At 38.4% G+C, this 23,549-nt stretch overlaps 2 protein-coding genes across 11 annotated transcripts in view; one reads left to right on the top strand and one right to left on the bottom strand.

Moving 5' to 3' along the window:
* LOC6030853 (G protein alpha o subunit) overlaps positions 1-23,549 on the bottom strand; it is an 84,323-nt gene that overhangs the window by 25,952 nt on the left and 34,822 nt on the right. The window lies entirely within an intron of this gene.
* LOC6030854 (probable cytochrome P450 49a1) lies at positions 1,858-23,499 on the top strand. The gene is made up of 10 exons (XM_038265240.1): positions 1,858-2,517; positions 10,947-11,194; positions 18,867-19,113; positions 19,178-19,294; positions 19,792-19,868; positions 19,964-20,385; positions 22,536-22,705; positions 22,773-22,851; positions 22,919-23,152; positions 23,215-23,499. Exons 2-10 carry the CDS (start codon positions 10,969-10,971, stop codon positions 23,326-23,328), a joined length of 1,686 nt encoding a protein of 561 aa, XP_038121168.1. The 5' UTR covers positions 1,858-2,517; positions 10,947-10,968; the 3' UTR covers positions 23,329-23,499.

Raw genomic sequence — 23,549 nt, 5'->3', positions numbered from 1 at the left:
CCTGGGCTTTTGTGTTGTGCGCCTCGCAGTTAAATGCGAAATCAAGTGGGCAAACACGACTGAAGAAATTGTCTCCCTGATCCTTCTACCACATTTTTTGTTTGTTTGAGTGATCAGCCAAGATCCTGAAGTGTTTGGGTACAGATGAAGGTTAAGTTGATGGTGACAAAACTTAACCTCCGGTCGTTACCCCAACCAATATCGTTAACTGTTATCGAGAGACCGCGGCTACATTTTTTTTGGTCTGTAAAAACAAGTTTTAGAATGCCCAACACTTCCTCAAATTATGTATAGCTTGATGTTGAGTGAACCTAAATTAAAGCAATCTTGTTTTTATAAACCGACTCTTGTGATCTTTTCAGCCTGATGGCAAGATTGTCAAATTGTATGTATGGGCCGCGATACTCACATTGGTTGGACCGTGGACCCCGCTATTTGGTCGCTTTACCCCTCTGACGCTAAATATAGGGTAAAAGAGCCAGCAAATGTGCAATTGAAAAAAAGTTTTTTTTTGTGAAAAAATATTTCAAATTGTGTTTTTGATGAATAATTTTGAATATGTTTTGTCGAAAAATAAATAACTAGAAAAAATAAAATATTATCCAGCATTTTGAGGACGAAATCAATCGTTCACATTTTTCAATGTTAACTTTATTAACATATTTTAGTGTTAAATGAGGTTAAATGTCAATATTCCAAGAAGATAATGTACAGCTTGTGACGATACACTACCTTTCCTTTACTTAGAAATCGTATCCAGAAGGAAAACGATCACCAGCTATGTTGGTCCGCACCGGGTTCTATCTTGAAAGTTATCACAGTAAGCATTGGCTGATGCACCGCAAACGTCAAACCATACAAATTTGCTGCCGGATCCGGAAGAGATCTGGAAAAAAGATCCGGCAGCAAAATGAAGTAATCTTGCTTGGTTTTGCCTAAGGTTACGTCCTATTGAAACATTTGTCTACAATCTATACTAATTTAACGTTTGCTGAGGGGTTTGGTTATGATTATGCTTGCAATAAACAATATTAAAACCCTCATGGTTGGAATAAACTCGGTTGTCACGGTGCTCTTAGCCCATAGTAAACATATCTGAAACATAATCTTCAAATTTCATTTTTCTTTTCGATTTAATAAGAAAACTTTTTTTTTTAATTCGACTGAATTCATTAACAGCTCGCTCCATCCTATTTGAAAAATTTCTCCACTTAAGACGATGATTTTGTTTACATTTCAGCTTACCGACTCTCGGTTTTGAGCCTTCTCGTTGAAGCCAACCACTCAAACAACATAAAATTCCTGCGTCATCGGTACTCTACCGAGCAGAAATGACAAAATATTAGACCTCTGAACAAATCGCGATCATCGCTGGTCGCCACCGACCGCGACGACGACTATTCGTTGCGATCATTGCAAACTTCAATCTCTCACCGAGAAGGCCGAATTCCTTATCGAATTTCAACTCTATTTACATACTTCACAACATAGACCACAACCCCACACAAACACACACCTTGTCGGTTTCCCCCGAGCAGCATAGACCCCCAAAGCCGCCTCGTGGGCACGCTACTATGAGCCGACTCAATCAGTCGCTGTTTGGCTGTCATGCGACCCCGTAGAAACCACCGTGCGCGATCGCGATCGTAGTATTTGTGTGCAAACAAACGAAGTTTGAAGCCTTTTTTCGAAAAATTAGGCGGGGATCGCGTTTTTTCGGCGATCGCCTACTGTAGAACGTCGCGAGTTTGAACGCGCGATCGTTCACCACGTGCGCGCTTCGTTGAGTCTTGGCATACCTTGATCGTCGCCGTCTTCGTCGGCGCGTGGTTTCAACTAGTGGTGGTAGCAGCAGCAGGCTCTGGTCTTTTTCGGACAGTCACGCGCGTGGCTCAACGACGACGATCGCGGCGCGGCTTTTGGCCGAACGGTTGAGCTTAAGGTTCTTTAATTATACTCGGTATTTGGCGGAGAGCAGATCGTTTTCCTACTTCGCTGCCGCTGCGAAGGCATCTTCTAAACCCAAGTGACAAGCGTTCTACGTGTGTGTGTGTGTGTGTGTTGTGTGTTCTCTCCGGTGGTGCTAAGTGATGCGCGATCGCGGTGCTCGACGGCCAGTGTTGATAGATCGCAGCGCTGTTCTGTAACCTTGAGCAATCTACTAGGTTCTACCTTTAGTATCTAGTCACGGCGCGATCCTCAACGGTTTCGCTACTTGAATAGTGTGTGCGCTGATTGAAGCAGCAACAGCAACGAAAAAAGTGAATTCATACACATCTGTCTGCTGAAAGTGAAGTTATACACGGATGAAATCGAATTCCAGCTAACTAGAAGGTGTGAATTGTTTGCACGGGGTGGTGATCGTTACGGAAGTGTTGTGTCACATGTGCTTTCGCGCTGGATAAGCTCAGTCGAGGCTGGTTTATCAACCTGGAAACGTCGTCATCCCCGGGAAGCGATCCGATCCGGGCATCCATTGTGAACCACAACACTCTTTTTCTGTTTTAATTTGAGGAAGTAAGTGAATCATTTGTTATATTATTGCTCCTCGTGGTGTGTGTCTTCAACCATGTAACCATTACTGCGCTCGCAGTCTTCGAGTGCCTCCTTCGTGTTTGAAGTCTCTATTCAAAGCAGATTGTGTGCGCTATTGGCAAGTTTTTTGTTGTTGCTCCTTCACTATTTACCAAAGAAACAACGTCCATTGAGACATTGAAGTCTATCGACAAAAACAGCAAACTCGCAAACGAAAAAGACACACAAAGTGTACTACTAAAAATTACATTAAACATACCGCAGAGTGAGAGAGCGAAAGTGAGCAAAGATACTAGACGCGATTGTTATGCAATTCGGATCTCGAATGCGGTGACTCTTCAAATTAAGGGGAAATCCTCCTATTTCCTCACACCATCAGTATATCAAACCCCCAACTTCAAAGCCTACTGAAAATCGCAACTGCTCCCCTAATTCAATTTACCAACGCAACCCGTTTGATGGTCGTGGTCATCGACGGTGAAGATCACGGGAAACGCCCCGGTGGCGGAGCAAACAGCAGACACAAGTGTGTTTATACGCCCGGTTTCACACACCAGAGACGGGGCGGCCAGACCAGACGAATTGACGGATTGCGCGCCGCCACACCGAAAACAGTGGTGGCTGTGGTCGCGGAAAAAAGCTTGTTTCAACGGCGGTGAACTTGATCTTTCTCGAACTTGGAGAGGACCTGGGGGCCGATTTTGGGTTTCCCTCTGTCTCTGGGTTATGGCTCTTTTGACGTAATTTTTGATGAAGTGATTGCTCATGTGAAGATTTACGAAGTCGTGTCTTTGGCATTGGGAAGTTGCTGTTACTTTGCTGAAACAACTAATCTGAAACCTAAAATTATAATCTTTTGTCTTTTCTATGCCTAAAATTTGGTATGACTTTAAAAATGCATTTGTTTGTTATATGAAATGAATAGACTTTTCAATACCGTCCAGGACCCACACACAACATTTAATTTCAAGAAAGGCGTTTAAAAAATTCACGAATGTTTTCGGTCTGTGGTAAAAATTTAAAACTTTGGAAAATTCAAAGCGACCCAATTTGACTTAGAGTTTAAATATGAATGTTAAGAAGGTATAAATTCTTGAGTTAACAATCGACTAAATAATTTAAAACAGTGGCGGTGATTGTTTGTTTATTTAGGGTTTTTTTGAACTGTCTAATTTCATAATATCTGGAGCAACATTTGAAAGGGGCGGTACGACATTGCTCTTACGGCCTTTCGTTCCATTTAAACGCGTGTAATGAAAGGCCGTAAGAGCAATGTCGTACCGCCCCTTTCAAATGTTGCTCTGGATATACGCAAGTTTTAAAATCAATTTTTAAATCCGTTTTTTTTCAGAAAATTTTGACTAAAAATAAAATTAAAATAGTATATTTATAGTTGCGTTAAGACGTAGTACTGCTTAAGAAATGTTAGAATTATAATTATTATTAATTTTTAATAAAGAGCATTTTTGAAAAAGCTTGAATAGAGACAATAGCATATTGCGGATCCCCAAGTGTAGTCAAAACACTACACTATGCTTCGTGAAGCATGTGAATGAAATTACAATTCTACATAAAAAGTACTGAACCAATTAAAGAAAAACTGTTAGAACAACGATACCTAAAATGAAGATGGCGAAATTTTTTTGGTTGAATAAAAAATAAAACATTTTTTCTGATCTTACCAATAAATCTGCTGGTTCTAGCAAAACGTTGAAACTGACAAAAGGTTACCAAGATAACACGTTTGATGGATCAAAAGTTTTTTTTAACTGGTTCGATCAAATGGTTTCTGTAAACCATTGGTTAAAGATTTTGCAAAATGAATAAACGAACAGAATGGTATGAAATGTTGGAGAAGAGTTCAAAGTAGCTCAAGAAGCAGTTGTCAACCAATTTGTACATTTTCCAAAAGTTAATAGACTATAATTAAGAAAACATTTATAAAAAGGGTTTTTAATACTCTAAAAATTTCTGGATTATCTCAATATAACTTAGTTCGAATCGAAAATGGACGGTTTTATCGGATTCTTTAGACATTTTCAACAAAAGCTAAAATTGGTTTCTAGGTTACAAGATTCAAGCATTATTCAAATAGAAATCAAAAATATCTTGAGATTTATAGGCATTTTCAGTAGAACAATTTTCTAAGTATATTTCTACAACATTGGTTTTTGATGGTAACAAAAATCGATATTTTTATGAAAAAAAAAAAATCAATTCTGATCAAACTTGGAACTTATTATTTATTTGACCGCAAATTTATGTAAATTTGATTAAAAGGTATTAAATAAATTAAGTTAAATGAGCATTGATTAATTGATTGATTAATTATAATGAAAATTATAATAAACCTCACTAATGATAAATTTGACGTAAATAATTCAATTTGCTCACTTTTAGGCTGAAATTTGTAAGAAACCAGTGACTATCAAAGTTACTGGGGTTTAAAAAAGAAACTACGTTTTTTAGCACAATTGAAAAACCGTTTTAGAGAAAACATGGTCGTTGTGTAACCCAGCCAAGTACAGGTTCAAAACATAAAAATAATGCAAAATGTCTTACCAATTCTAACATGTTTGAAAAATAGATTGAAATCGTACCAATATCAGCCCGGTTTACGGTTTCTTTTTCTATGAATGCATATGGTCAGAGAATAACCAAATGACCGATTCTTCGGCTCCTTTTCAAAAAAAATCCAAGTTTTTTTCAGCGTTTTGGCTGTAGTGGCAAAATAAAAGAAGAAACCCTCCAATGTTATAACATATTTGGAAAGATAATTGATTTTCCTACAAAGAAATATCATGCAGAATGAACAATATAGTTCCTGTGCTTCCCCTGAAATAAAAATGTAGCGTGACGGGACAACATCGTAAAACTGGACATTTAAATGGCACACTACAAAAATCACTACAGTTTTGCCTGTTTGATTTTTAAAAACTTTTACTCTTCTACACATTATCACAAATTAAAAAACGAATCTTTTGCTCCTTGAACTGAAAGAATTGGATGAAATTTGAGTTTTTGCCAGCCATTTGTTTTCGTGACGGGACAACGAAACGAGCAAATTTATGAAAAAACTCCTCTCCCGTACAATGGCTTGCAGACCACTTTTGGTCAATGTTCTTGGCTTTTAAGGTAAGAAAACGCATTTAAAGCACATTGCAATTATTGCATCATAATAAAAATGATTTTTTTCATATTAAAAATCATATTGAAAATTGAAAATTGTGACATTTTGGTGTAGCTTCTCTAAGAATCGGTCAAATAATCTATTATTGACTTGTGCAAAAATCAATCAGTTATTAACTTTTGACCGCCAAAGTGCTGCCATTTAAAAAATTAGGTGCTCGACTGAATTACATGTCGCTTACCTACATATTTTAGCGCAAGCTTGGTTTGGAATATCCAACAATTATGAGAATATTGTTTACATTACAATAGTTTTACAATTGTGAAAAAGTTGCTGATAAAATATCGAATCGAGTATGCAAAAGTCGTGCCATTTCAATTTTCTGGACAAAGTTAAATGCTTTTGAAATGCCGCCCCAGATCCTTCAAGATAGAAGTTATCCAACGTCAACAATTGTTTTTGGCTTATGATATATTCAGTCATCATAATAACATCGCCTTGAGTTTTTTTTCTTTTCTTAAAATTAAAATAATTCAATTGATTTTTTGTCAATATATAGCACTCGCATGTCTGCGATTTTGCTAACATTTATCGATCCGCTTTAATTTTTTTCGTTTCTTTTCGTATTAGCAATTTGTAAACAACACTGTTTTTGTTTTGCTTGTTTATAATGCTGTTTATTATTATCTTTATTATAAAGCTTTTCAGTCAATTGAAGGCTGTTTCGGCTATTATTATCACTTGATAGCACTGTTATGAAGTTGGATTCGAATCGGAGGAAAGGGGATAACCAGAACTGGTTTTATAAGAAAAATCTCAGTAATACACCTGATTATGATTAAGACAGCACTGCCACCAAGAAATCAGTGATCGCTGCACAAAGTTCTGCGTCCAACCTGCTCGTTTTTATTTTTTTTGTGAACCGGTTTTCAGAGAACACCTTAGAACCTAAATTCCAGTGCTGATGACCGGTTCAGCGCAGTGAGCGGCTTGCTCTGCAACTCTCGGAGATTGAAATTCAAGGTTATAATGCACATTTTTTTTTGGGTTCGATTTCGAAGAGAACAGAACGCCTTCAAGTCACCGAATCCGAATGAAGCATCCAAGTTCATGAAAGTTGTGCATCAAAAAATAAAAAAGACCTTTAAAAAACTGAAGGTTATTGCCTTTAAGCTTGGTGAGGGCTTGCCATCATGTGTTTGTGTGTTTGGCTAAATAATTTCATTATTCATGTTTTTTTTTTATCTCACCATATTGTAATTACATTGTAATTATTGTAGAAAATAAATAAGCCACCATAACAACAAGCTTGTAAAGCCTGATTTTTTTTATTAACAATGACAGTTCAATATCTGAAGGCATGTCTATTTATTTTTAATTTTCCTAAAGAACTAGATATTGATAAAAAAAACACTTCTTCTATCTGATCTTTCCATCCTAATATAGCAGCGTAACATTTGAGAATCTTAAAGTGTTTAAATGTTAAATATCTTTTTTCAATGATATGCTTTTTAAAAACGAATTGAAGCATTATTAAGTTACGTCTGTGTTACATTTTGTGATACTTTTTGCAGTAAGGAATTGTTATGAATAAAAATTACAAAAATAACTATTTTTGCCAAAAAAAAGTCGAATTAAAATTAAATAGTCTTAAAAATTTGTATAATGAAGACATATTTTCAATGATAGTATGATTTAATATCAATACGAGTTCTTAAAAGCGAATTCCTTTGGATTTTTTTGGAAACCGCCATAATAGCATGCATTTTTGTATCGATTCAAGTTGTATTCAAACGAGGAAACCCTGTCTTCTACACAAAACCAGTCTCTCTGAAGAAATCCGGTTTCTGTGCTATTTGCGTCATAGAAGTATCACATTCTGAGAATTCACACTGTATTTTTCCATCAAATCCCAACCATCTTTATTAGGTTAAACTTCATGGTTTGAAAGCTTTTTTTTATTCATTGGAAGCTAATTTTATGAACATTTTAATTCTCTGCTGTCCAGCTTCGCTTAAAATTTCACCTCGGATAAGCGAATCACATTTTTTTATTGGCTTATTTTTGACTATTTTTGACTAGCTTAAGTTTGCTCCTTAAACTACGTTAAACAAAATAGTAGAACAATTTAAACTTCAAGCCATAGTTTTAACATTTGACTGTTCTAAAATGCATTTTACACCTTCCCACCTACCAAAACCGGAAATGGATCTTATTTGTATTTTTTGATTTGGCTCAAACTTTGTGGGGGCCTTCCCTATGACCAAATAAACTATTTTGTGTGATTGGTTCATCCATACAAGTCTCCATACAATTTTGGCTGCCGTCCATACAAAAATGGAATGTAAATATTCAAACAGCTGTAACTTTTTAGTGAATTTTCTGATCAATTTGGTGTCTTCGGCAAAGTTGTAGGTATTGTTGAAGAAAAAAATATTTTTAAATTTTTTAAATCAAGACTAGCGCTTTAAATGGGCATAATATTCAATGTTTGTATTTTTTCGAAAAGATCGGAAAATTTCACGAATTTTTCATGTATTAACATTGAAAATCGGAACATTATTTGCTGAGATATGGTCATTAGAAAATGGTGGGTTATTTTTGTGAGATTAAAGGTAAGAACAAGATTGTCCGTCAGGCCTGAACGCAAACGAAAAATTTTGCGCCTGTCATCATAGCCTGCCAGTCATCGACCATTGAACAAAGCAACCCCTGCAGATTGTTAGACTGACAGTTGATGGAAAAATCGAACTGGCACAGCGTTCTGCGTTCACCGCTGCGTCGAACGGACAATCTTGTTCTCACCTTAAGAAAACTTCAATTTTCGTGTTTCTTTTTCTTAAAGCGGCTCTATCTCAGCAACCCGAGGTCCAATCTTCAATGTCTCTTAGACAATTTTAAAGCAAATTTTCTGAACTTTTCAAAAAAAAACTTATGGTCACTATTTTTAAAAATTGACAAACTGCAAATATTTCGCTAAAATCAAACTTTCGGTGGCTTTTGAAAACGGAGCCCTTTATCAAAAAATCTGTAAAGTACTTTTCGATTGCAAATTCAATTTTGCTTAAAAAATAATGTCAAACTTGTTTTTGCATGAAACTTCGATTTTTTTTCCAAAATCACTGTTTTTTCAAAAATTCATAACTCACTTCATAACTAAAAATCAAAAAATACGTATTTTGGGAAATTGAGTTTTAGTGAAAAAAAAGTTGACAAAAAAATCTGCCATTTTTTTCCGTATACCTATTTTTTTCTCATAAGTCCTCAACAATACCTACAACTTTGCCGAAGACACCAAATTGATCAGTATGGACAGCAGCCAAAATTGTATGGAGACTTGTATGGGTGAACCAATGAAGCAAAATAGCTTATTTGGTCATAGGGAAGGCCCTAAATAAAAAAAAAATACAAAAAATAAAAATGGTCGAAATCGGCCGATTTCGTAGAGAGTTGCTCAGGAACCATTTTTCAATTTTTTTTCTTTAAAAGTGTTCTGTAATTAGAGCGGAGGCTTTATGCGACCATCCGAAATGTACGTAATTTATGTGAAAATATCCCAGGAATACAGTAAAAATAACCACTTGCCCCGCAAAAATAATCTAGGGTCTATTTAACTCCAAATTCGCTATAAAAGCATTTTTAAATGTTAGGTCAGATTTTCAAAATCTGAAAATATTTTTATCAAAAAGATCAGACGATAAGAATGACTATTTGCCCTCGATAGTTTGGCACAATTATGTTGGTATCAATAATAAATAAATAAAAATTATGTAAACGGCAGTTTATTCTGTACCTGAGAAAATTGGCCGAAAACTGATTCTTGAAACCTTTTTTTATTTATTTTAATTTCTATGTCTTGACCAAGCCACGTAGCCCAGTGGTAACGCTTCCGCCTCGTATGCGGTAGATCGGGGTTCAAATCCCGGCTTCGATTGCTTAGTGAAGGGGTAAAGGGAAGGTAGTGTATCGTCACAAACTGGACCTTATCAAGCCACCTTAGGTAGACAACCTATGGAATGTTAACATTAACCTTATCATGTTAACATTAAGTTGTTTAATAAACCGTCACTGAATCCGCTTTGTAAATGCCGGCCCCGATACTCTCCACCGTTGTTCCCCTCAGGAACAGGGAAAGATTTACTTTTACTTATAATTTCTTTTTCAACGCACATGTGTCAAACTATCAAGTGCAAATAGTCATTCTTATATAAAATTGTCTGATATTTACGATGAAAATATTTTTCAGATTTTTTAAATCTGATCTTAACATTTGAAAACGACTAAGGATGCTTTTAAAGCGAAGTTGGGGTAAAATGGACCCTAGATTCCTGGGACATTTTCACATAAGTTACGTATATATTGGATGGCCGCATAAAGTCTCCGCTCTGAATACAGATTTTCAAAAAAAAAAAAAAGAAAAATGAGGAATTGGGGCAAAATGGAGTCTTATCTGTTTCGTGCGGTGGATGATCACCAATCGATTCCTCGGATTTTTTAACATAAGAGACACTAATTTTTGTACTAGGGAACCAGCGCGTTCAGTTCAGTCCGATTTCGCCCATCTACAGTTCTTTTTAATAGGTCTTATAAACATAAGAAACACAATTGCATTTGTGTAATAAACTTTTATTACCTTAAACACATTTGAAAAAATCAAGCCTGAACCGGTCAAAGATAAGTCAAATCACTTCTTGTTTTACAAATGGTCAATAATGAAACAGAACTCTGGTGGTAATATAAATTTATTGAAATTCGGGATTCTTTTAATGAAAACTTCCACCTAATAATAATATTGACCTTAATTTAAATTAATCCAATAAAAGTGAGGTTGGGTTTAGAGGGTTAAAGCTCTAAAAAGGTTAAATTTAGAATTTAAATTAGAACAGCTTTATATAATGCATTTCAGCTTACAAAATCATAAAGATGCCGAATCTGTAAATGTGAATTTTAAGATACCCATCGGCAACATTGAATATCTAATGATAGAAATCACTCAACAACTTCCGCTTAAATTTAAGGTGAAACTTGAATGAATCTTGACGACACACCCGAAAACTCTCGAATGTCCTCAAGTGAACCTTGGCTTGGAATCGTCACCGTCGTTACATGATTTGCATATTGCCGTCGTCACCATCTCAGTGATAGAGAGACCCTCTTAGAAACCAGTTTCATTTATTAGCTTTCCCATAGTGAACTCCAACCAAGCAGCGCACACCTGTATCATTGAATTCTTCACCAAACAGTCCCAGCTAACAAATCGTTTCTCCGTTTGTCCCCACAGGCAAAATCAAGATCCAAAGAATATGGTAGGACAAAGAATCGCAAACTCTTTACTCAAGAGATCAGCATTTTCGTCGGCCATCAATGTGCTACCAAACGAAGTGGCCGCGACACCAGCGGCCACGGCGACCCTCGCCGATCCCCAGCAGCTGGCCGAGCTCGGTGGCCACGTGAGACCGTACACGGAGGTTCCGGGTCCGAAGGAACTGCCCCTCATTGGCAACAGCTGGCGGTTCGCCCCGCTCATCGGTAAGTTCACTTTTCCTAAACAGCTCTTTGAACAGCCACGTGGCGTGAAATTAGTCAAAAATAGATGAGACAATGCAATGGGTATTATTTCCCACTGCAACCGGGTGGAATCTGTGTCAAGTTGAATTGTGTTGGCGTTTACATCATACTGTTGTTGTTGTTGTTGTTGTCGGCGTTGCAATGGATGATGATTGCAAGAAGCGCATCAAGCTAAGTAATTCGACACGCAGAAAACATAAATCAGCATTAAACCCTTTAAAGTGCACTTCACCTACAGGTAGAGTACGCCAAAATTACCCACAGTTGGCATAAATTGGCTCGAATTCGACGCAAAAGGTTGAAGGTCGTCGTGAGAAATCGAGACACCGGGTGGGATTACATCACCCGAAAAAAAAAGTTGAGTCAGGGCAGGGTTTTCTTTCACCGCGCCCTTTTTATTGGTTCACTTGCTGTGGTCCTGTGGTCAACGGGCAAGTGACGAAGTTGACCAACATTAAAAAGTGCAATACATCTCAATTCGACGCGCGCGCGTTGACACAGACAGACAGCTAGGCCCTGTGGTGACATTGCGCCCTACAGCGATTTTGTTGATGAAAAGTCATTTTGTCTCCTTTTGATAGGGAAAGAAAGACACATAAATCTTTTGACTGACTGCTCAGTTGTACGCGGAGTAATACGAACTGACATCATGTGCGCTACGTGAGGTGATGCGATGGTTGTCAATCTTAATTATGTCGATGCACCTTAAAAGATAACCATCAGATTCGCCAACAATTTCTCACAACAGTTCTCAAACGATTTTACGTGGGTATTTTTGATCAAAATCTGTCGATTAGCAAACAACGATTACTACACGAATAATAACGGTTCTCAACAAAGGTACCGGCTTACTTGAATAACATGGCATGGTTGAGAACCGAAGCCCTATAAGAATGTTACTCTTGATACTAAGGATTCTATTTAAAAGTAGTGAGACACACAAAATGGCATCGCAAAATAAACACAAATAATATTTTTGATTTCTGTTGTAGATCGAGATTTGCGTGAAAACTAGACAAATCGGAATGAGACGTTAAGAAAATTCTTTAAAATTTGCCTGGTATTTTCCAATGACCAATGATCTTAAAATTTCAGCTTCATTGTGATTTTCGGGGTGGCAGCATCATCATTTTCCCATAAAGTTTTTTATTTTTCGATTTGATTTAAATTTATTTAAAAAAATAAAATTAAAAAATTTGCCTCATAAACAAAAAATATGAATTTCTAATTAGGCTAGTTTTCAAAAAGAAACAAAAAGTAACCTCAGCTTAATTAAAAAAAAAAGAAGCAAAAACTATCATAAACAGTCGAATGTTTGCAAAATTAAAATGAACTAATGAAGAAATTTTTTTCCTTCAGTTTAACGCCATTTTTTTGAACTGTGGTCCTAAAGTTGGTCCTATGTTTAAAAAAATGCAAAACTCGTGGAAATAAATTGTATACTTTTTGAAATATTAACGGAATTGTTTTTATGTGATGGAGCGATGTGAAATGTCACGATATTTAAAATAAATAAAATATTTTCAGGGAGTTTAAAAGTCTCTTGGCGACAAATCCAATTACTGTTTATTTTTTTAACCGAAGAAATGTTGCTTTTCATCTTTAAAATTTCATTTGGCACACAAGATTTTTCTATTCAAAAGCAGTGGCCTATGCTAAGATGCAGTGTGGAAACCAGAAACAAGACGAAAAGCTTGATTTTAAAATTGATTAATTCTCCCCGCAAAACGAAAATGTTTTACCTGTAATTTTTTATTTTACTAAAACTTGCCTAATGAGTAAAAATTGAGAAAAAAAGCATATCTCAGCCACTACACGGAGAAAAAAGAGTTCCCAAAATCGTGAACAAGCGTTCATGAAAATGGGAACCACGAACAAAGTGTTCAAATTTCATGGTACGTTTTTCAAAATCGTACCATGGGATTTGAACAGGTTCGAGGTTCCCATTTTCATGAACGCTTGTTCACGATTTTGGGAACTCTTTTTTCTCCGTGTAATGATCCAATCAACAACGTTCAATGTTAAAACTTACACAGCAAAAAATCCGATGGAAAAATCGCATACAAAAGCATACACATCACCTACGTCACTTAATACTACCCACTGCATGGGGACTACCCATAAACCACGTAGACACATTTTTGATATCTCAGACCCACCGACATCCGACCCATTACATCCTCGAGATTCCCAGCACCAACATTATGGACTGGCGCCTTAACCCGCTCGGTCATCAGACCGATGAAGAATGGAAAGGATAAACGCATATATCGACGTCGTCGTGCTATCTTGTCGCACCCGCCATTTCGACGTTCCGAGAAAAACGCGATTTAATGTTTGACCTTGAATAAACAAAAACGAAAGCAAGCAATGTAAACAATGAAAAACATGGTCAACCAATTCTATGCATTGCCCCGAAGTTTGGTTGTATTTGGTTGCCGGAGTCCCGAGTTATAATTACAAATGTTGTCTCACTTGTACGTGCGTCAAACGCATCCTGACCTGAAATCCCTTTGGCCAATTGTCGCACTTACCAAAATTTTCATAGAGTGACAAGATAGCACGTCAAGATTGAAACTTCTTACATATGTAAAGTGACAAAAATCCGCGGAGCGTTTTTGGTTTTTATTGAATATCTCAGGATTGAAATCGGATTTTGGGGATCTGTGAAGGTCTTTTTGAGGCATTGTGAGCTACACAAAATGACGTTCTTAACTCAATTTGGCCCAAAATGCACGTACGACAAGTTAGCACTATGGCGACGATATGAGCTTGGCATTTCGGTCAAGTAGGTTTCCCATACTGATGGGCGTCATATTTCAGTATGTAATATTACATAAAAATTTATAAAATAATGCAAAATTTATTTTAAACCCAGGCCTTCTACACATTTTTTGCTGTGTATAGTAAATTGTCAGATCTAACATTTTTATTCCAAGAGATTGATAAGGACGGGCAATATTACTCAAAATAAGTTTTTTTTTCGAAAAACTTAAACTAAAAATGGCCTAAACTTGTAATTAATATCAAATTAATAATAAACAAAAATCATATCTTTTGCAAAAATAACTCGTCCGTCAAACACAACAGGTCAAAAGCTAGTCTTTTTTGTTCAGAATAAAAGTTAAGGTTAATCATTTTCGAAGAAAATTGATCATTACTCTAAATTGTCTAATTGTGTTTCAATTTTTTTATAATTTATGGTACAATCATTGACGTCCTACACACAAACAATATTTCCGAATGTTACATCATTAATGATGTAACTCTTTTGCACGTTATTAAACATTTAAATTCAAATGCAATTTGATGTAAATTTGGAACAAATTATACGTAAAAACATCATTTTACGTGTGATTCAATCGTTTACGTCGAATCTCAAGTTTACATCATATTTTTTTTCTGTGTAGTTGGCAATCATTGATTACTGGCGATTCTAATAAGTCAACAAGGAATGGGATAGTCGTTGCCAAAAGTATCAGCATGTGTAGAATAAAACTTGTCAAAATATTGAAAGCGACGCAAAATTTATATCATCAGTAATTTGCATTGTTTCCGATCTCTAGAATTTTAATAGGTTTTAAAACGAACATTGTTAGGGTTGATTTGAAAATTTTGCACCATTTGTAACGTCCTTTAAGTGCTTTTTTCTTTTATGTCGGAGGTCGTGATGGCTGTTACGACGTATTGCAAACTAACCCAAGGATTGTTCTTAGATTGACATAAAAAAATAAACTGACAGGTTTTGGTTCTAAGAAAATGCTGCAATGGGTTCATGTAAGTTTCGATAAGTAAACACCAAACTAGGGACATAATTGGTGCCTGATGATGTCAACGCTTTCAATAAATAAACAATATTGGGCCAACGCCTGCTTAGCATTATTATTCCAACTTCGTTAATAACTGACCTGGAAGTTTGGCCAAAATATTCCCCAGGGCCGCCACAGCCGAGATTGAAAGTGTAAGCATTGTCCGCGCGCGCTCACGCCAACAATGGACACGTTTTTGGGCGCAATCCTCCCGCGCGGCCTTTCGTCCCGTAACACGGTTGCTCAGACAAAAGGTAGCCGCTAATTTCGGTGACACCGTCACAAGATGAATGCCAAATGAAGTAAATTTTGGTTGTCTTCTTCTTGTTTAATTTTTGGAACCTTCCAGTGTCCAAACGATATGTTATGTAATGGCTTGTCGAAAAGTATCTTCCATTGCTGCCTTGCAGTCAGTGAGTGACTCTCATCAGCTTGTTTTTCTTTGTTTGGGTTTCTACTGGTGGCGGCGGCAGCACGGCTGGTTTTGACCCGTTGACCCACTTTAAATCAGCTGAGTTAAAAACAAATAGAGTGGACATTCACGTTTGGATTTCTGATTGAGACATGTCTAATGTTTGGGTGTGAATTTTTATCAAAAATGAGCAAAGCTAAACGAAAAAATCTAACATGCTTTAAGATACATATATACATTGATGACTACAAAGAGCAAATTAAATGGCTTCTTTAAAAAGCAACAAAACTTTAACAGCCGCATCTTCAAGATCAATCTTGAGCTTGCGTTTTTCACTCTCCGTTTCGTATGATCTTTTGATCGTTTTTATTGCCATTTTACTCTTTACTCGGCTTTTCAGTGAGCCCAGGCAGTAGAGAAAGGAGCAAAACATGAATGAATGTGTGTTAATAGAGGGTATGTTTCACCGATTAACGTGTTTTCTTTTCGGGGCTTGGTTTCAAGGCCGTCGGGTTGTGTAGCAAAAAGAAAAGAAAGATGCAATGGAACCTGTTCATAGATCTACTATAACTTGATCTGCAGCCTTGAATCGGTCTTTGGCTAGTCTATTGAAAATTGATTGTTTTCAGTAGCTTGAAATTTATAATGCAAGCTTATTGAATACACAGAAAAGATTTGTCGATACAAATCTAGCTTGTTTATAGACAAGCTAGATTGCCCTATAGAGAAACCAAAAACTAAGTATTTAAAAAGTTAAACATTCTTGCCTTCCGTAGAATTTAAAGGTCATTTTCCGAATGGACTCCTTGAACGTGAATCGGAACAATTAAATTCTGACTAAGTTCCGTTCACTCGCTCGAAGAAGAGCATAGTGAATGGGTGATAATTATCGCTTCGATCAACCCTCTCCTTGTCCAACATCCGTAAGCTTAGCGCGCCCAAAAATGACAAAGACATATACACTACAAACCAATGTCTCATCGAGTTGGGCGAACGTATCTCTCCCGCCTAATTATCAAGCTGCTGCACGTAAACGTGTGTCAGACACGGTGTCGAATACATCGTGCGGCCGCCACTTTATGCAAACCGCGTACCATGTTCATCACCCTGTAGCCTGGTTATTATCGGCTTACGACCGGCCGATGGCTAAGCACGTGCACTTAATGAGAACCATAACATTTAAAATTTGGTCACCGTGATCGGCCGGCGTCGTGGGTGGTACGTTAGGGTGATCGTTTCGGCAAGACTTTCACTCTTGACAATTTTTTTTATGAAAGTTCTGGGGAGGGGGCAAGATCACACCTTAACGCAGTGTTCAACATTGTTTGGGCTGCGTGTGTGTACTTTGTGCAGTAAATTACCTCTAATAGGATGTAAACACTGTCAAGGGACAGCACCCATCGGCGCCGCCGCGGCCGTTGTAACGTGCTTACGCGACGACTATTTACACGATGTACCTACGACGGGCTTTGATTTACTCTTTACGTGTTTGTACTATTTGCTGTGGACAGAGGGATTTGGGTTTGGCCGAGTTTTGTTTGCGTCCCCGCGTCAATTGTTGCCGCTCCAGCTCCAGACCTTGTGACGTGACGTGGAAAATGGCTGCAACACGGCGACGTAAGTTGTTAAATAATTTATTCATGAATATGATTGCTGCTCCACTTGGAGGTGGTGGTGGTGGCGCCCGGCCGAATCCAGACATACTGTCTCCAGCAGTCCGAAAGCGGTTGCCGCAATTGCAGTTCTTTCACCGTGTCCCGGCTGTGGTTCACTTTGGACGAACCAGTGGCAGTGGTAATGCAAAGGGGCACGATGAGTCATGAAGCGTCATGTCTCATAAACTGAGCGGTTATTTGTGGAAAATGCCGTGGGCCAAATAGCTGGAACCGTTTGAAGTAGTACTTAGCTCACTATTATTAGATGGCTGAAAAACGTTATGAGCCTAAAATATCAATATATTTTAGCTAGGGAAAATTTTATTTAATCATTCGATCTACTTTGAATTATTTTAAGCTGGACTAAAGTGGATCAAATTTGACTTTCGGCAACCATTACATTGCATTTGAAGGTAGTGGGACCATCCACAAACCACGTGGACACTTTTTTTGAATTCTCAATCCCCCCCCCCCCTTCGTGGACAATAATCCATACAAAAAATCTTCCTTGTATGGAGCGAGGACAATCACTACCCCCCCCCCCCCACGTGTCCACGTGGTCTATGGATGGTCCCTAGGTTCTAGCCAAAATCCCTAATATGAGCTCTATTGGATGAACACTCGAGCAAGTATGGAGAAGTTCACTATTTCAGTTTGACTTTTCGATTTTTGAGAACATAAGTCGTTTTTGCGCCTAAGCTGAAGTCTTATTTTTTACCCACAAAGGTGTTGCAGAGCTGCCGAACTAAGCTTTTCGACTTATTCTCATTTTGTTGATTGTCGCTATTTAAAAAAATATTTCCAGATACATCAACAATGGAAAGTTTTTTTACTCACTTTTACAGTCAAAACACTGTGAACCCGCTTCTTAAACTTTACAAAACAATTTTCATGTTTTTGGTTAAGAAAAATGCATGCAAAATATATGATTTTAAAGGAGACAAGTTGATAGGAAATTTTGTAAACATTTTTTTGTAAATATATTTTTAGACTTGGGCAACCATAAAATGTTCGCAAAAAATAAACTTTGCTTCGAAAACGTTGCACTTTATCAACATTTTTGTGAAATACTTTTGATTACAAAGCCGATGTATCAGATAAAATTAAGTAATTTTTTTACAATCATTTTTTCAAAGTTTTCCATCAATGATGATTGTTTAACAAAATTGGCAATGCCAAATATTTTTTTGCATGTTTTTTTGTACTCTTTTTTAAAGCTTTTGAATCCTCTAAAAAAATCATCAGGTATTCTGCTCTGCGCTTGCGGGGACTCTAAAATATCTAGACACAATTTTTGGATAGAAAGCTGACAAATTTTTATGGAAACTCGTATGAATGAACCAATGACACAAAATGCAATTTGTAACTTTTTGGGCACTATGCACTTTTTGTGATTAAAATTTTCGAATATTTTGGTAGCCCAGCTTCTAAATTTGTATGGAGATTAAATTTGGTATCTCATGATGTTCTGAGATACCTGTCCTCTGTACAGGCTGTCCCAGTTTAAATTGCCCATATTTTTTTGTCCCACCTGGATTTTTGGCTAATTTATGTTAGATCATTAAAATTTAAACCCGCAACATTTTGTAACAAATTTTAAATCAGAACGTTTTTGGAACAAATATGCCAATAAAGTGCTCAAAAACCTCGCTCATTTGCATGGACATAGCTGGGACAATTATACTTTTCTGAGCAAAACGTGTATGGCCGGTCGATAGAAGCTTAACACATCAATCCGTTTTTTTTTTCTATTCCAGGCCAGTACCGCATCGAGGACCTCGACAAGGTGATGTGCGATCTGCACCGGCACTTTGGCAAGATCGCCAAGGTGGGCGGACTGATCGGCCACCCGGACCTGCTGTTTGTGTTCGACGCCGACCTCATCCGGGACACGTTCAAAAAGGAGGAAGTCCAGCCGCACCGGCCGGCAATGCCCTCGCTGCGCAACTACAAGTCCAAACTACGGAAGGACTTTTTCGGCGACAACATGGGCCTGATTGGAGTGTGAGTGTGCTTATTGAGTGGGATTCTGTTATGAGGAATAATTGATTTTCTTTTCTTTTTTTAGTCATGGTGAAAAGTGGGACGCGTTCCGAGCTCAGGTTCAGCAGGTGATGCTGCAGCCGACGACGGCAAAAAAGTACATAGCACCTCTCGACGAAATCTCCACCGATTTTATGGCCAGGTACAATCCCGAACATCGAATCTACATCGCTCACTGTTAACATTCACAATCATCATCTCTGCATGCTCACACCCTGCCCCTCCCAACCGATTTGTTCGACACGGGTTAACCGTGTCGTTCCGGGATACCGAGGAGGCCAAACTGTCGATCCAAATGCCAGAACATGATTGACACGTTGGTTGGTACGATTGGCATTCTTTCCCATAACGCCACAGGGAGGCCATCGCACTGCTCGGAGGACGGTGGGTTATCAACGGATTTCCGTACCGTTTCCGTGGATGGCTGCCAAAGTGCCTGTCAACAGGGACACCATCGTCGTGCACCCCATTTTCATCAACATGCAAACACACACCCTTACAGCAATACAGCCTAGTGACAATTTCAACACCCCCCAAACCAACGGCGGTCAAACTTTGGTTTAATTAATCAACCACTTTTCTTTCTCCTTTCGTTCACTTCTCCCCCCTTCTCTGTTGAACGGCACCTTCCCCCTCCAGAATACACGAAATGCGGGACGAGAACAATGAACTGCCGGGAGATTTCCTCCACGAACTCTACAAGTGGGCACTCGAGTGTAAATAGCCGAAAACTGAAAGCGGATTCGCTTTTAAATTTGAAAAAAAGTTTTCCATTTTAACCGAGTCGTTTTTCCACCCTTTGAAACTGTAGCTATAGGACGTGTCGCGCTGGACACCCGACTGGGCTGTGTCTCCAAGGACGGTAACGAAGAGTCCAAACGGATCATCGACTCCATCAACGCCTTCTTCTGGACCGTGGCCGAGGTCGAGCTGCGGATGCCCATCTGGCGGATATATCAAACGAGCGCGTACAAGAAGTACATTGGCGCGCTGGACACATTCCGAGTGAGCGTTCTGAACCCTGTGTACAAGAACAAAAATGTAATGGTTCTTTTTTATCCCCGTAGCTTGTGTATGCGACACATCAACATTGCCATGGAAAAGATGAACAACAGCACGGAGGTCAAGAGCGAGGAGCACATCTCGATCGTTGAGCGGATTCTGCAAAAGACAAACAACCCCAAAATTGCGGCCGTCCTGGCGCTGGACCTGATCATGGTGGGGGTCGATACGGTAAGTTTGGGATACAAATTGTTCAGCTTTTCTATGTTTTGCCTTCATTGTTATAAATATTGTTAAAATTATTTTAGCTTAAGCTAAATGTTTTCTTTACAAACCTTTGAAATTTCAACTGAAACTTTCATTTTAAACTAAGAATACATATTCAAGTTACCGCTTGTATTTTTTTTCATTATTGACATAATCAAGATTTTTACTCCAAGTGGTAATCGATGCCTTTCTCATGGGAAATTTCCTTGTAAAAGTGACTCTGAACTTAAACAAAACTCTGACATTTCGAAAGAACCACTCAGACTGCATGATAATAAATATGCATACAGTCAACTCTCTGGTTGTCGATCATCTCGATCTCGATATTGCTCCATCCATCGATGATTTCTTCAGTCCCTTCAATAGTCTTCCTAGCTCGTTGAATACCTCCCTCGATGTATCCTTGAATTTCATTCGCTACAATTCCAATCGAGTTTCAATTTTGCTTCGTTCTGTAAACGGATGCTTCATTTCTTCGATGGTCCTTTCGATATTCATATCCAGAGATTCGACTGTACATTAGGGTGCCCAGAAAATGGGACTTTTTTCGAAACCTCGCTCCACAAGCGACAAATATGAGCAAAATCGGTCATCATTTACTCATTGATGCTCGAAGGTGAAGTTTATATGCGAAAAATCGCAAAGAAATATGGAAAACCCAATTTTCTTACGGTTTGTTCTTCACGACGCGCTAATTTTATTCAAATATTCCCAAAAGTGAGAATCCCATTATAAATTAAATACTCTTTCAACTTTGTAGAACATACCAATGCTGTAAAACTCGAACCTGAAAAGTTATTAGCAATTTGAAAAAGTAATTTTTGTATGAAACAGGTCTCAATGAGTTAATCTCAAACAATTTCGCTCCAAACTTGCACATATGCTTCAAATAACCCAAAACCCGTTTCCAACTCTTGTAGCAGGGGATCATTTTTTCTGGGAACCCTACAGTACATAAATCCCATAAATCGCTAAGACATTATTACAGTCCAGACTCAATTATCCTAGTCCTCGCAAAAAAATCACTCCGGGTAATAGAAAAAAGTGATCTTCAAATTTGTAATCCAAGATGGCGGTGATGAATTCATGAGAAGATGCAATTAATCAAAGCTTTGCCGGTCTGTTCCGGGTTCAAAACTAGATAACCTCTTTCTTGTTACAGCGGTAAATCCACAGATCTAAACTCCAGGGAGTCATTGAATGACCCAGGACATCCCAACATAATAGAAAACGCACTTATTGAATCTGTGTGGGTACCACGGATCATGGTAAAAACTGCTGACCTCTCGATTGTTACGGTGGAAGACCCATAGGTCTTAAATTCAGGGAAACGTAGCCTAGCGTACTCTCTGAAGCTATGTGGGTATGATCCGGGGTAAAAAATCGCTGACCTCTTGCTTGTTACGGTGTACCATGGTAGACCCACATATATTAACTCTAGAGAGTCTTTGGATGACCAAGAACATCTCAATAAATTGTTACAACTATGCTCCGTAGCCTTCCATACTCACTGAAGTCGTCTGGGAGGACCCGTTCTCAAAATCCTGAAACTTCTACTTGTTTTTAGATAAGTCTATTAATCAAAATTCCCGAAAGTTTCGGATGTCCTAAAACATTCGAGGTATTTCAAAACCATGCTATTTTTTGATATATTTGACCCATTTTGGAGAACCATTTCAATTTAGTTGGCCAAGTGTCAATTAAAAGTTGAGAGAAGTGTCTCGAATTTAAGCTCATAGTAATTCCAAAAGTACCGAGACTAAAATTAAATTAAGTGTCACTTTTAAAGTACTTTACTTAACATTAATATGGAATCCCAAGCCAAATGTTTTCCAAAAATATTTATTTGAATATGTGAAACAGTCTAATCGAAAAAAGTATCGCGATCAAAGTACATGTTGCAGGTTTGCGTCTTCGCTACGTAGCGTCACACTGATCGCTAGCTAGCTGGAGCTCCAACACAGCAAATAATGCTTCACGATCGCACTCACAAAATATGTTTACGATTCCCACCCCTTTTTCCGTTCTCGCATCCACCACCACGCTGCTTTACATTTTATTTTATTTGATTTCATGCTTGCTTGTTTTTTTTTTGTGTTTGCTGATTTGCACAGACATCTGTTGCGGCCACCTCGACAATCTACCAGCTGAGTCAGAACCCGGACAAGCAGGAAATTTTATTTAACGAAATCAAACGCAGTCTGCCAACGCCGGATACAAAGTTCACCATTTCGATGCTGGAAACGATGCCATATCTGCGGGCGTGTATCAAAGAGACACTCAGGTGGGTTTGGTTTGGTTGGCATTGTTGATTTAGGAGGGATTGAGAGTTGAACTCATTATAATTGCAGAATGTACCCGGTGGTGATTGGCAACGGGCGGAGCCTCCAGTCGGACGCGGTCATCGGAGGATATCACATTCCAAAGGGGGTGAGGGAAACCAAGGGTCAATGGTTGGAGGTATTTGTACTGACTTGCTCTATTATTCTAAACGCAGACCCACGTCATCTTCCCCCACCTGGTGGTGTCTAATCTGGAGGAGTACTTCCCGGAGCCGGATCGATTCCTGCCCGAGCGGTGGCTGAAGCGAGGTGAGCTGAAGGAGCACGCTGGGTGTCCCCACGCCGGTCAAAAGATCCATCCGTACGTGAGCTTGCCGTTCGGTTACGGCCGGCGGACGTGCATCGGACGACGATTCGCCGAATGCGAACTTCAGATTCTGTTGTCCAAGGTATAGGATAGAGGAGCGAATTTCCCCGGAGGGTTGTTTAATTTTCGTTATCTTTGTTACAGCTTTTCCGACGGTATCACGTCGAGTACAACTACGACAAGCTTACGTACAAGGTGAACCCCACGTACATTCCGGACAAACCACTCAAGTTTAAACTAACCGAGCGGAACAATTGACCGGGCGGCGGCACCACACGGAAGAGAAAATTTGTAATAGCTACCGTAGCATGTAAGGGTCTTCTTCGCATTCGGCACGGGTGTAAAGCTCGTGACGAAGGTTAAAGAATATTTATGTAAATAAAATGTACGAAATAAACGCGATAAGGTTGAATACAAAGATAAAGCAAAGAGAGCTTTGTGCGGTTGCCTGTGCCTTACTTCGGAGAACCGAGAAAACC

Source organism: Culex quinquefasciatus, chromosome 3 (genome assembly GCF_015732765.1).
Source record: "Culex quinquefasciatus strain JHB chromosome 3, VPISU_Cqui_1.0_pri_paternal, whole genome shotgun sequence".
Lineage (NCBI taxonomy): Eukaryota > Metazoa > Arthropoda > Insecta > Diptera > Culicidae > Culex > Culex quinquefasciatus.
Note: the sequence above shows the minus strand (reverse complement) of the source record. Positions and strands in the feature narration are given on the sequence as shown.